The sequence below is a fragment of the Nilaparvata lugens genome, chromosome 7 (genome assembly GCF_014356525.2).
Source record: "Nilaparvata lugens isolate BPH chromosome 7, ASM1435652v1, whole genome shotgun sequence".
In the NCBI taxonomy this organism is placed as follows: Eukaryota; Metazoa; Arthropoda; class Insecta; order Hemiptera; family Delphacidae; genus Nilaparvata; species Nilaparvata lugens.
The window spans coordinates 6,713,403-6,727,818 of NC_052510.1; the positions used below are offsets into that span (position 1 = coordinate 6,713,403).

At 32.2% G+C, this 14,416-nt stretch overlaps 1 protein-coding gene and 1 long non-coding RNA gene across 2 annotated transcripts in view; one reads left to right on the plus strand and one right to left on the minus strand.

The window, feature by feature from the left end:
• LOC111056335 (proto-oncogene tyrosine-protein kinase ROS) overlaps nucleotides 1-13,183 on the plus strand; it is a 163,642-nt gene extending 150,459 nt beyond the window's left edge. Inside the window, 7 exon segments of the mRNA XM_039433568.1 lie at nucleotides 804-1,117; nucleotides 2,265-2,411; nucleotides 2,413-2,460; nucleotides 4,466-4,704; nucleotides 5,609-5,800; nucleotides 7,274-7,422; nucleotides 9,845-13,183. Of these exon segments, the coding sequence (XP_039289502.1) occupies nucleotides 804-1,117; nucleotides 2,265-2,411; nucleotides 2,413-2,460; nucleotides 4,466-4,704; nucleotides 5,609-5,800; nucleotides 7,274-7,422; nucleotides 9,845-10,188 (1,433 nt within the window). The 3' untranslated portion in view covers nucleotides 10,189-13,183.
• On the minus strand, nucleotides 12,566-14,326 carry LOC120352539. Its single transcript, XR_005571912.1, has 2 exons — nucleotides 14,134-14,326; nucleotides 12,566-12,784 (listed from the first exon to the last, which is right to left on the minus strand). It is a non-coding gene; the product is annotated as an uncharacterized LOC120352539 (long non-coding RNA).
• Nucleotides 14,327-14,416: the final 90 nt, after the last annotated feature.

The window sequence follows — 14,416 nt, forward strand, 5'->3', positions numbered from 1 at the left end:
GGCTATCTTTTATCTATGGTAATATTATGCACTTTATGAATATATCTTTTGTCTATGATATTACATACTCGTATTGGGAGAAATCTGAAAAACTCCTCCTCCTCCTTTACCTTCTCTTCTTCTTCTTTCTCATCTCTCTTACTCTTCTCCTTATCTCATTCTCTCATCTCTCTTTTTCATAACATTATCTTTATTATCTACTTATAATTATTTTAATTTATACTATCCAATTTAATTCTATTCTTACATTCCACAGTTAACTGTTTTTATTAGTAATACTTATATTTTGTTTATTTGAATACTGTTGTATCTTGTTTATTTGTTTTGTATTGTACTGTTGTTTAGTGCAACGAGTCTATCGAGACCTAGCACCTAGCACGTCATAATAAAAATCAATCAATCTACCTAGTTTCCCTTCTCCATATTTTTCCTCCCTTTTCGTCTTCTTTATAGTCTTTTTATTCGTCTTCATCTTCCCCATTTTCTCCTTCTCCTATTCTTCTTTGTCACCTCTTCCTTCATTATTTTATTCTTCTGTTCTTCCTCTAATCCAACTTCTCCTTCGTCTCCTTTTTTTCTTCTTCCCCTCCTCCTCTTCTTCCTTCTTATTTGTCTACAATTGAAATTGCATGCGATCTTTATTCTGATTAATAATCTTTCAATTTTTGTTAAATTCGTTGAATATTCAGCCATCTTAGCTTCTGTCATGCATTGTAAATTAGTGTATAAACCAGAGTATATAGCATATAGCAACTTACATGAATAAAGAATTCTAATCTAATCTGATCTCTTCCTGCCAACAGTTTCCAGACACCGCCAGCTGAAGAAGAAGACAAGTCTGCAAGCGATCACCTCATCCAACAGCCAGGGCACCGACGTAGAACTGGCAACACTGCGCCAGCTGCCACGCGGCATAGTGCACAACAGCAACGAGCTGTACATTGGCAACTGTGTGCCCAGCGACAGAGAACTGGCAATGCTGCCTCACATGAGTCGCGACCAGATCACACTGACCAAGTTCCTTGGCAGCGGAGCATTCGGAGAGGTCTACGAGGGCCTCGCCAGCAAACTGCCCAACATGGATGAGGGTTGTGTCCAGGCTAGGGTCGCTGTCAAGGTAGGTACATTTAGGCTATTCATTCATACATCATACATCCCTTCATTTCTTCTTACAATTATTATTTATTATTCATTTATTCAGCGTATTAAGTTATGATCTTATGATAATGAAGAAGATTTGAACGACAAGGAGAACATAGAAGATTTGAAGGAGAAGGAAGTGACGAAGAAGAAGAAGAAGAAGATTTGGAGGAGAAGAAAGTGACGACGAAGAAGAAGAGGATTCGATGGAGAAGGAGGAGAAGAAGATAGGAAAAGAAAGAGAAGCAGAAGAGAAAAAGAAGATTGGAAGGTTAAGAAAGTGACGACGGAGAAGAAGAGGATTCGATGAAGAAGGAGTAGAAGACAGGGAAAGAAGGAGAAGCAGAATATTCGATGGAGAAGAAGAAGAAGATAAAAATACTATTTGAAAAAGGAGGAGGAAACGAAGAAGAAGAAGAAGGGAGAAAAGAAGGAGAAGGAAGGAAATAAGGAGAAGACAGAAGAGGAAGAAGAGAAAGAAAAAGATGAAGAAGAAGGAGGAGGATGAGGAGAAAGAGGAGGATCTCTATTATTGTTTTTTTTTATGTAAATCCTTCTTATTTTCTACAGGTATGCAGCCTATTTCACTTGATACTGATGGAATTGTATATAAAAATTGATACTTGTAACTAAAGTGTAATAATAGTTGAGTCCAGAAAAATAAAGAATAGCCTATAGTGAGAAATTTTAAAAACCTTAGATTTATGATGAAGTTTACGGTGCTTCAATAGTCAATACTATTCAATTGTGGCCTTTATTGAATGCTTGATCTGGAAATATACTATGATACTATAATTGTTTTCGAGCTATTAAAATATGAGGAAGTGATGCATGATATTATATTAGATGTTATTATACTGTATTTTAGTCGTAAAATTATTATAATCATAATTCTAAAATGTATCCAAGTTTTAATATCAATGTTTAGCACTGAGTCTACTCGTCTTGTATTTACTTTATACTGTCAGTATTGGCTGAATGGGAAACATGCATATTATTTATGAGGAATGCTGACAGTTTGAAATGAATCTCACTTTAGCATCTAATACGGTCTATCATTTAAGTTTCAATAAAATTTATGAATAAACGTATTAGTTATATTAATAACTCATTATTCTTTGCAGACACTTCGCAAAGGCGCTTCATACCAAGAAAAAGGGGAATTCTTGAAAGAAGCCCAGCTGATGGGCAATTTTCAGCACAAACACATCCTGCAACTTTTGGGCATCTGCTTGGACAACGATCCCAACTTCATCATAATGGAGTTGATGGGAAGGAGGAGATCTTCTCAGCTATTTGAGGGATCATAGGCCTAGAGTGGTAATAAGCATTACTGACTCAATATACTTGATAAATATTACAACATTTCAATAATTTTGGCCAGGTTACATCTATCAAATTTAACCACGGTTAAATGACGTCATCGATTTGTGATCAGATTAATCCATTGGTTCCGGTAAATGGAAACATTCAACCACGGCTAAGTTTAACCTTCCGGCAGTCGCGCTGTTGTAAAAAGTACAACAGTGTCAGTTTTTTTTGCTGCACAAAACTATTGAATGGGGTAGTGTCAGTGAATTAGTCACCTATGCATTCCAAAACTTTCCCCCCATCACTCCACTGAGTTGCAGTATCAACCGAGCAATGGTTCAGTTTAGGTGCCATTTAGTCGCGAAAGTGCATAAGTCGCACTGTAAGAGATAGGGAAAGACTGTAAACAAACCAATAACACAGAATTGATGGCTTTGCTTGATGTACCTTATTGGGCTATGAAATGGTAATCATCCAAATGTTCATAGGCGTAAAATAGTCCAAGAAGATGGAAGAAGTAATTTTACAATTAATTAATATGTTTTGACAGTAAACAGAGTACATAACACTTGAAAAATTGGATGTTGTACAAAATACAACACGCGACTGCTCGTGTGATTGATTAGGGCGCGACTACCGGAAGGTTAATTGACGAACATGCAACCGTTAAGTTTAACGTCAATAGAAGAAAAGATCCACCATCCCTAGATATAAAACCTATACTATATATCGATAGCTCTCCTATAATTGCCAAGATTGTTGATTCTCTCCCAATCATTGATTTAATGTTTTGATTGTGGAATGAAATTAATAATATAAGCCAAAAAACTAGTTAAAAATATAAAAGCTGACTTTATATAGTTTGCAGTACTGTTATGAAATGTTTTACATTAACTTTCATAACTTTCAATTCAAGTATCAAGTTAACATGCATACTGCCAAGCTCTAACAGTCAAACAAAGAATATTTTTATGAGTCTATTTAATTCAGATTTCTATGCTTTTAGAAGTTTCTATGCAAACCCCGTTATTAATTCATCTATTTAATCGACGTGATGAATAAAAACAAGGTACAGACAAAGTATTAAAATTGTTTTTTTATATTTTTGATCAATGACCAAAATAGAATACTCATTATCAGTGTACGGTAATGGTAGTCTGATGAGAATGAACTCATTGAAATGGCTTAATATAAATTAAATTATTCAAGTAGTACAATAGATCCCTTTAAGCTATTTCATTTTAGAAGAATTCTACTAATATTAAAGAATAAATATCGGGGGCAGAGCTTCGCTCTGGAGTACAAGAGCGTAAAAAAATTATTACGAAAGAAGAAATTATAATAACATTCATATAGAAATGTTCTATCTAATCACAGTAAATTGAGATTAATTCCCAGAGGAATGCAAAAATTTCCTTCACAAAGGCCCAGTTGTACAAAAGCCGGTTAAATTTTAATCCTGATTAACTTAATCACGTGAACCAAATCAGAGAAGACCATTTCAAAAAGATGGATCTACTTGAATTAATCAGGATTGAAAATAACCCGGCTTTTCTGCAACCGGCACTAAGTACCTGATTGAATGATTACAAAAGTTCAACAGCTGAGTCATAATTTTCCCACACACATGAACTCGCTCACTCACTTCCATCACCAACAGACGACAAAATAATATTATTATCAGCTGTTTTTCCAAGGATGAATAATAATTATCCTTTTAATGTCGTTCAGCGCGTTTTCCCAGGGATGAGACCTAGTGCAATCGAATCTTTATATTATAAACCTACTATGTTCTGAATTTCGTGAGAATCGTTAGAGCCGTTTTCGAGATCCGGTGAAATACAAACATGTTAACATCTGAACATATAAACAGAAGTTGCTCGTTTAATAGTATAGGGTAAGAATATCTAAAATAATAGTTTTACTTGATTTCCAATGAATATTTGTTGTGTTAAAGAATCTATAGATATGCCCCCCAAAATCCTGGTTGATACTAGTTTTTTTTGTGTTTCAGAACCTAGAAAACGGCCTAACGATGGCCGATTTACTGTCGATAAGCGTGGACGTTGCTCGAGGTTGTCGATATCTGGAGGAGATGCACTTTGTGCACCGTGACCTGGCCTGTCGCAACTGCCTTGTCTCCAGCAAGGACCCTAAGGAACGAATCGTCAAGATCGGCGATTTCGGGTTAGCGCGAGACATCTACAAGAACGACTATTACAGGAAGGAAGGCGAAGGTCTACTGCCTGTCAGGTGAGAGAGTGAGAAGGGAGGATCTCAGATCGTCAATTTTTCAGTTCATTTTGAGCTTTTTTCGACCAACTGAGATCTTGATGAAGTGAATGTCACCCAATCATTATCAATTTTTATCGTATTGTGAGATTTAAGACTTAATCCAGCATTTTTTGAATAGGACGAACTGATGTAGTTTACAAGAAATGTTGACAGTATGAATTGAAAACTCACTATATCCTGAATTCATTTGAATAAGAAGGGAGTAAGAGGCTTCCCTTATTAAGAATAAAGATATAGTTGTCATGAGTTGAAAATAAATTTATAAGTTTTTAATAAATTTGAAGTTAAAAAGTGGAGTAAAGAGTTGAAGTTGAAAAATAGTATTTTTAATTCAAATACAGGCACAGCCCATGGATAATATTATTCATTGATTAATACAATTATTATAAATCGTATAGCTATGACTTGATTCAGTTCGACAATATAATTTCCAATTGTATTAATGAATAAATTAATGAAAACATATTATAATATTGATTTCACTTATTATTCATTATAATTTTATTCCAATTATTTGCTTCTCTTAATCTCCAAATTATGCTATCTACTTTTCTTACTTTAGATTAATTTTTAATTAAGAGTCAATTCCAATATTAATCTTTTAATTGCAATATTTTACCTCTATTTTTCACTTATTGAAATCAATAATTTATTATTGATTAAAAATAATTTGATAATAACTTCAATACTTCTAATTTGACTATTTTATATTTATTGTACTCATAATTAATTAATCAACATTTGATTACATTTTGACTATTGAAATTTTGACATTTTTATCACATTTTGCAATATTAGCTATGTTTGAAGTGTATTTGAATGGTAGATTGCATTTTTCTATAAATTTTATTCAATTTTTCAGGTGGATGGCCCCCGAATCGTTGGTAGACGGTGTGTTCACAAGTCAATCGGACGTATGGGCTTTCGGGGTTCTCATTTGGGAGATAATATCACTGGGACAACAGCCCTATCCAGCCAGAAGCAATATTGAAGTCCTACACTATGTCAGGAATGGAGGCAGATTGAAGAGGCCCGTCAACAGTACTGATGACATGTAAGAAATTAATAAATTCTATGCTAAAAAATTATGAGAATCCTCTGAAAAGCTCTATATTTCAATGATTTTATGTAGCCTATGATCACTTTTTTCGAATCTTCTGAAATTTTAGTTTTAGTAAGTCTCATGGTCTGAAGATTTGTAACATATTAGTTACACTGGTTTAAAAAAATGAAATATCTAAAACTCTAATTTTCAGGTATGATAATAGTTATTTGTGCAACTAGTGCGCAAAGTGACAGTTTGCTGCACCGAAAGAAACGTTTACGCACGAGCCGTAGGCGGGGGCGGAATGGTTTCTTGAGTGCAGCAGAGGAACTTTGCGCACGTATTTCACATTAAAGTTTTCCTACAGTTACCATTGAATATGAAAAGTGGTTGATTCCATCAAATGACTGAAATCCATCAAATGTTTGTCTGTATAATTTTGTTATTAATAACAACTTTAATTTATTTTAAACTTGATAATCCAATTGAAAATTAATAATCGATAATTTATTCAAATTAATCCAATAATTTGAAAATTTGAATAATTTTGAGTAAATCTTAATTTCTAAATAATTTTTCAACCAATCAATTTATGAATGAAAAAAAAATTATTTGAAATAATGAATAATTCATAATATTCAAAATGTATACGTTAATTCAATGAGTTCTCATTTTTATTTACTTGAAAATCAGAAAAAATATAGATAGAACAAATTCGCATTCAAAATACACGCCAATAATGTCAACAGCTGATTGGGATGGCTGCAAGATAATACGCAAAGTATTAAGAGTACGCAAAGTAATAGCCTACTTTGTGCACTAGAGCGGAAAAGTGATTCTTGGCGTTCTGTAATCAGTGCAGGAATGGTCACTTTTCAAGGTAACTGTAGGAAAATGTTTTAATCGTCTGAAATGCTATTATTAGGTCTGAAGACGTTCAACATAATTATTATGGTTATTGTTGATCACAAGTGAAATAATATGACCCTACCAACAAAAGCCATATTTTTACGGGAAAATATTGCAATAATCCTGTGAAAATCTCTATATTTCAATCATTTCTATGTACGATCAATTTTTCGAATCTTCTGAAATGTTAGTAGTTGGTCTGAAGACGTCCAACATAGATTTTGCACAGGTCATAGTTGATTGCAAGTAAAATAATAAGTCCAAAGCAACAAAAAGCCATACGAATTATTATTCGTATTAATTTATTTTTACGAGTGTGAAGTTTCCACCTCCACACAGAGAGCGATCTGAGATCTTGTAGATATTTTTATATCTATATCTCACAGAGCTATCTGATATATAGATATCCTAATAGGATAGGATAACAGGTAGCAGATCTCTCTTAATGTTGCCGGACCCTAAACTTCGTATTACTGTAATTTAAATGAGTGTACCGTAAGTCAAGTTTTCATTTATTTCACTGTACAGTGTACAGTATTTCATTCATTTTTATTGAATTTATTTGTATTTCAGGTATAAATTGATGCTGAAATGCTGGAGTTTCCACCCGGAGTCGAGACCTACTTTCAAGTATTGTCTAGAAGTTTTAGAAAATCTAAAACGTAATGTTCAACCCACACAACTGGTGTCTCCGCACAATAGTCACAACTCAACACCTACCAGTAAGTTATAGTCAACGTCAACAACTAATTTTATTTTGTATATTCGAAATGCCATATCCCTATTATAGTTACAAATTGTTATAGAGAAAATATAGCATAAGAAAATCTCCCATGGTATAGGGCGTTTATGTTATGCTATTTTTTCTCTATGCTATTGTTTATCTGATGTTGATTTTTTATCACTTTTTTCATTCACTTTTTTACACTCAATTCATGGCTACATGTTATTTTACTATAGTGAGGTCCACGTTATAATGGCAGTATTTGATTAACATTGGTTTTGCTATCCTTGTCTTTCTTTCAACAAAACAGATAGTGCTATCTTTCTATAGTTCCGCAACGTTGCCAAATCAGTTTTTAACAATGTAGAAATATTATTAATTAAGGCAGAGAATCGGCAACACTGTTCTCCTATAGTGCGGCCCACGTTATAATGACAGTATTTGATCAACTTTGGTTTTGCTATCCTTGTCTATCATTCGACAAAGCCGGTGGTACTATCCTTTTCTAGGTCCACAACAATGCCAATTATGTTTTTGACAGTGTAGAAATATAATTAATTAATGCGGAGAATCGGCATAGCTATTCTTCTATCTTCATCCACTGCCATTATAACGTGGACCTCACTATATCTTTATCCACTGCCATTATAACGTGGACCTTACTATGGTACAATTCCATAAAACCTTTCTGAATCGTTTTTAAAGATATAATAAGTAGCATGCTATTATTTTGCATATTGTAGGTTTTTATCTACCTATATGCCTATTGCATTATATTTTTTGGATTATTCCTCTGTGCCTCTTACTAACTTGCCAAAATTTCTATCAACGGCATAAACCAGTTTAGATTTATGATTCATTTCTCATTGATGAATTATTTTGACTTGTGACCATGCATATAGATCTCATCCATGTTAAAAATTATAAATTAGAGTTGAAGACCGGGTAATTTGGTTATTGATTTTTATATAAATACTACACCTTTTTCAATTTTATTTGATAAAGTATCAAGTTAATTTGAGAAAGTATCAATTGTATTTGAGAATAGTCACTAGTAATTGAGAGAATGTCAGATGTAAATGAGAATAGTCAATTGTATTTGGGAAGTCATCACATGTAATTGAGAATAGTGAATTGTATTTGAGAAATCGTCAAATGTAAATGAGAAGATATCAATTGAAAATGAGAACATTTTCCAATTGACATGTCGTGGCTCTTATGTAGCCTACTGTTGCCTACAGATTTGATCTGAGCAGGAAAGGATACTGTACTACGTACACAGTATTCCAATTACTACTATAGGCTTTGCATGGGGGCAAATTAATATTTTCAAAGGTGAAGTTATTTCCCCTGTACTGTTAACGAATGATTGATGAGTATCATTTCTATGTCATCCACATTGTATTGTAGCACATGTAGGCCTATATGTATTGGCAACACGACTTTTGTCTCCAAACATTTTGTGAAATATTGCACTTGATGAAGATCAAATTCTCCATTTTCAAGGGGCAATTGAACTTTACCAACAATCAATTGAATTGGAATATTAAAATAATATATTATCATATTATTTTTATGAGTACAGTTATGAAAAATATAAGTACTGGAAGCACTGGTTTTTTAAAATCATTTCCCAATTACAACTGACAACTCCTCGATTTCAAATAGTATGTTCTCAAATTGAAATGATACTTTCTCAAATAAAATTCACTATTCTCAACTACAAGTGATAACTTCTCAAATACAATTGACTATTCTCATTTAAATCTGACGTTTTCTCAAATACAAATGACTATTCTCAATTACAATTGATACTTTCTCAAATACGGTTGGAAAAGGTGTAGTAGCCCTTATTAAGAAATTGAATATCTCATCCACTTTCAATATGTTTTATTATATTTCTATTCAATTATCAGTGAACTTACAGACTCATGTGGATATTGTTTCAGTATAATGATATTTCAATAGTACTTCAGTGTAAATTAAGTAGTTTATAGGTTTACATTGTTTGTGTTGGATAAAAACCAGATTTAATTAAAAAAAAATCTTATCTCATTACTTCATTCCCTGTCTCTCTAAATGGGCCAAGTTTCAAACCCATATAACAAAGCTGGACTCACAATCAACTTGCATTGATTTGTACCTTATACAATTTCAATAGTTCTTATACAAAGTAGTCTAGAAAACACTTGAAAATGGTGCTTGAAGAGAAGAGTTGAAACTGGTAGTGTTGTGATAAATAAAGGGTATTTGATAAATTGTATTATGTTTTAATAATCAGTAGCCCTAAAAAGAAGAAATAAGGTAATCTAGGTCCTTAATCCTTCCTTTCACATGGATCTTATTTGCCCATCTTTCTCTGCCTATTTGTTTGCCCAAAACAAACATTTAATAATGTTTTACCAAAATATTTGTTACAGGAGCCTTGAAACCAGAAGCTGGAACCGATACCGACCGACGTCCCCGCGACACACAAGTAGCTGGAACCGTTACCGGCGTTCCCCGTTACTTGGAACTGTTATACGACGGTGAGGATACCGGTTACGAGATACCCCGCCACCAGGAACTGCCCCCCTCATACCCCAAAGAGGAAGAAGTATCTAGTCTGGAACAGTTACTGCCCAATCAACAACAGAGTACTCAGTCGAACAGCAGTCATCGTTACTCGAATATCATAAAACCTATGTCAGTGCCGGGAACGGTTACTGTGGACAGTAATGAGAACATTCAGAGTGCGGGTGCTATTGTGGATGAGCAGAGGTAGTCTTAGGTTCGATACTCGATTTATTTTATCGATATTTATTGACAGTTTATTGTTTTTATCGATATTTTATAATCCTACCAGGAGCAGTTACCGTGGACAGTAGTGAGAACTTTCAAAGCGAAGGAGGTGCTGCTGTGAACGAGAAACGATGAGAGGGTCTTGCGTTCGATACTCGATTAATGTTATCGATATTTGATATTCGAAGAATATCGATATTTGAGTTATAATCAATAAACTTAGGCTTATACCAGTAAGGCTAATGTGGAAAGTAATATGAACACTAAAAGTGTACGAGGTGTTGCTATGAAAGAGCACATGTTTGGGTTCGATACTCGACTACTTTAGTCGATAATCGATAGTGTCTATAGTATCGATAATAGAAATTTGTTGATTGACTGAATTTTTTTATTATATAATTTGGTACGGTTGATTTAATAATAGGAGTGGTGAAAATGGAAAATTTTCAGTTGGCAGTCTTGAAACTTGAATTGCACTCCCCCAAGGGACAGAGGTGATCTACGATTTGACAAACAGTATTGAATCGATTATTTTTTGTCGATTTCCATAGATAAGAACCTAATGTAACTTTGAATTTGAAAATTTATTGATTATTGATCGTGTTTTAATTATTGTGGTATGCAGTTTCATACTTGATAGATTTAATCAATATTGATGACACCATCAATATTATATTGACAATATTCTTTAATTATGTGTATATAATTCAATTATTGATTGATGTATAATTTGTACATAAAAAATGAAAAATTATCAAAACTCGAATTTTGATAAATCTTTTGACTTTCAATCAAACACGAAACATTAATTTTATTTATTTATTATTTTTTGTTGATGGTGATGCTCACATGAGCTCTACGCTTGTGCGTGGGTAATGAGGCAGATGATAATGAGAGATGAGTAGACCTACAGTTTTGAGTTGGTTACGAACCACCGGAAATTTTTATTAATGTTGAACTCTCCAATATCTATGCAATTTGAAATTATATTATTAACTCAATTCTTTGAAATGTTCAGTCAGTTACTCAAAGGGGGAATGATTGTATCAAATAATTGATGAGGAAAAAATTAAACTTGAGAATGATGGAAGAATGAATCTGAATTAAATATAGGAGATAATGTGAAAGGCTGTGAAACAGAAAGTTAGCTTTTTTAAGAACAAGAAACTAATAATTTGAAAATAAATGAGAATTTAATTCGATTGTGAAAAAGTGCCTAACAACTAGATGTTCCTAGCATACATATTCCCGGTTATTGTCAATTTCTATATATTCTTATCTTGTATTTGTACAAATTCATTCTTATTTACCATCAACAACTGTGTGTTATCTGTATTATCATTGTACAAACTATATTAATTGAACAAAAATTAATATTAAGGTAAAATAAAAACTTGAAAGTAAGCTCACTAAACAGCATTTATAAAAGTATGATAGGTAAATATTACATTTAGTTTTAGAATATCAAGTAGCGATGAATGTTTATAAAAGGCTCGTGCTAATATAATGTACATCTCACGAAAATGACGTTGATGCTTGAACAAAATGATTCTATTAGTTATGGTAGTATCATGTGAATAACATCACATGATATTATTCTATTAAGTAAATTGGTTAAATGATTAGTAATATGTGGTCTCTGAATAATGTTTTCATCATTTGAATAGGAATTAACAAAGTTTAAAATCGGACATCACAAAATTCATGGAACTGTAATTGAGTTATTAGTAGTTCTTGATTTTTGATTGACAAACTTATGTTCTCCTGACCGAAAACTACGCAACATCCCAAAGAAATTAAAAACATAATATAGAGTGCATGTAGAAATTTGAGACTCATGAGCTTTATATATGTTGTGTATCTGCCATACGCTAAATAAATATGATTGAGAGCATTGACATATATAATGATAAATATTATCAGCCAAATGAATCTATTTAATATTGGGGGGTTATCAGAAATATTCATGGATTATATTAGTTTTCTTCTTGTTTTGAGAACTTTGAAGTTTCATTTTTTAGTTTAAAAAACCATAATATTCGATCTTTGAAATCCTAGTTGAAATTCGTATAAAAAAGACAAACTCAAACCCAGTAATTCTTCAGTTTCAATTTATTGAATTGATTTGATCCTCTATTTCTTCAAACTGTCAACTCCCAGCCACAATTAAAAAGCAGAAAGCCTCAACACAATAGGCCAATTGAAGCCAGTACCTAACAGATGAGTCTCATTGTAATCTCAGCTATCATATAAAGGGACCTTCAAAACTATAATTGAAATATTGAATCTCAAAAATCAACCTACAGACTTGAAATAGTAGCTCTGATTTAGAAAAGATTTATATCTTGAAGGACTATATCTGTACTATTCTTGAGACGACTACCGTAGTGTATAATTTGAAGACTATTATAATATGATACTGCCTTTGTTATAAATAGGCCTATAAATTAAATTAGGCTTATTATCCTTCATTGATGATAAGATACATGAAAATAAGATTGAATAATATTATTATCACTCACCATTTCAGGAAGAAAATAATTCAAAAATTGTATTCCGTTTTTGTTAACTTCCGGGATCTGTGTGTAAAATAATAATAGTCATGAGTGTTTTTACTATTTTACATTAAATTTTTTAGAATAACTACCTACATACGATAATTCTTACTTCGAACAATGTGTATTATATATAATAGGAATGAAAAACTAAGTTCGTTAATTATTCAGATTTTATGAAAATGATTCAATTTAGGTTGTATATATGAGACTTTATTATCATTCTATGTAATTCACTTATGTATGATTGGAATGAAAATTATGTAGATTGTACTATTTATATTGTAATTAGTAGATTTTGTTGACTATTGTTAGTGTATGTGCTATATAATGTTAGGCTAGAGGAAAATAGTGTAAATAGGTACATGTTACAATAGTGCAAGTATATTTAGGATAAAATAAAATGAAAATGAGTTAATTAGTGAGGAAAAATGCTCTATTTTTCAAGTCAATCCTCAACCCAATTAGCTTAATTAGATACTTGCAGAACCATAAAACAATGATAATTTTATCTTTTTAATTGAACACTTCCAAGTGAGAGCCTGGTGTTTATATTAAATGAAAAGACTAAGAAATTGTCAAACCCTCAGATTTGTTGCTTGTGGTTCCACAGATTTGTTGAAATCTGTGGTTTTGACAATTTCTTAGTCGTTTCATATAATATGAATAATTACCACTATAGCTATCACCATTTCAAATATTTTGGACAAAATAGTGAAAGTTCAATGGTGGGTGATAGTGACTAAGAGCACCGAGTAGAAGACTCAGTTATTGCAGTTATCAATTTAACTTGTTATCTACACATTAATCCGATAAGTCGCAGCAGATCAGATGGGAACAGCCTGACTCCGATAGTACGAATGTAACAATGAGTACGACAGCTTAGCTTAAAACGACCTTGTAGAGGAATAAGATATGATATTCCTACTGTACTCATAGTGATTATGCTTATTATTATATGTTTAAAAACAATTTTTTAGTATTATGAGACACATTATAATAAAAATTACAGGACAAAACAACAGGATCCACTCTCCCCATCTGGTCGCTTACGACACAGGACAAACAATATAGTTACATTTTACAGATCTCATGAAGAGCAATCCAAACGGAATAGATATCAGAATCCATTTTTAGGAATAAGTAATCCATAAATAGTGAACCTTAATTATGAAATTACATATAATATCAACTTCTCAAATACATAAAAAGTGACAGGTGTTTATCTCATTGCAGTAAATCAAATAGAAAAATAAAAAGTTCAATATTTATGTTTGAACTTCTTCAAAATTTTACTTACAAATTAGAGATTGAAACCCACCATTTCTTACATCTAATTTTTCAGGAAATTTCGAAATGACCAATATACACACCATTAGTTATTCTTCTTTATTTTTTCAGATTTCTGTTTTTCAGTTATATTTTCAACAAACCTCCACGAGCTATTTGATTTCTGATCCTGTAAAGATGAGAAACATATCATTAGAATTCAAAATTGAAGGAAAAACTGAAACTAATTCTTAAAATATATTATTTAAATAACAATATCCCACATTATTATATTCATTAATCGGATGAGTAAATCGCTTTAAGAAAGCGATTAAATGAAAAAAATCACTGAAAACGAATTGAGAATCAGTTCATACAAACACAGTC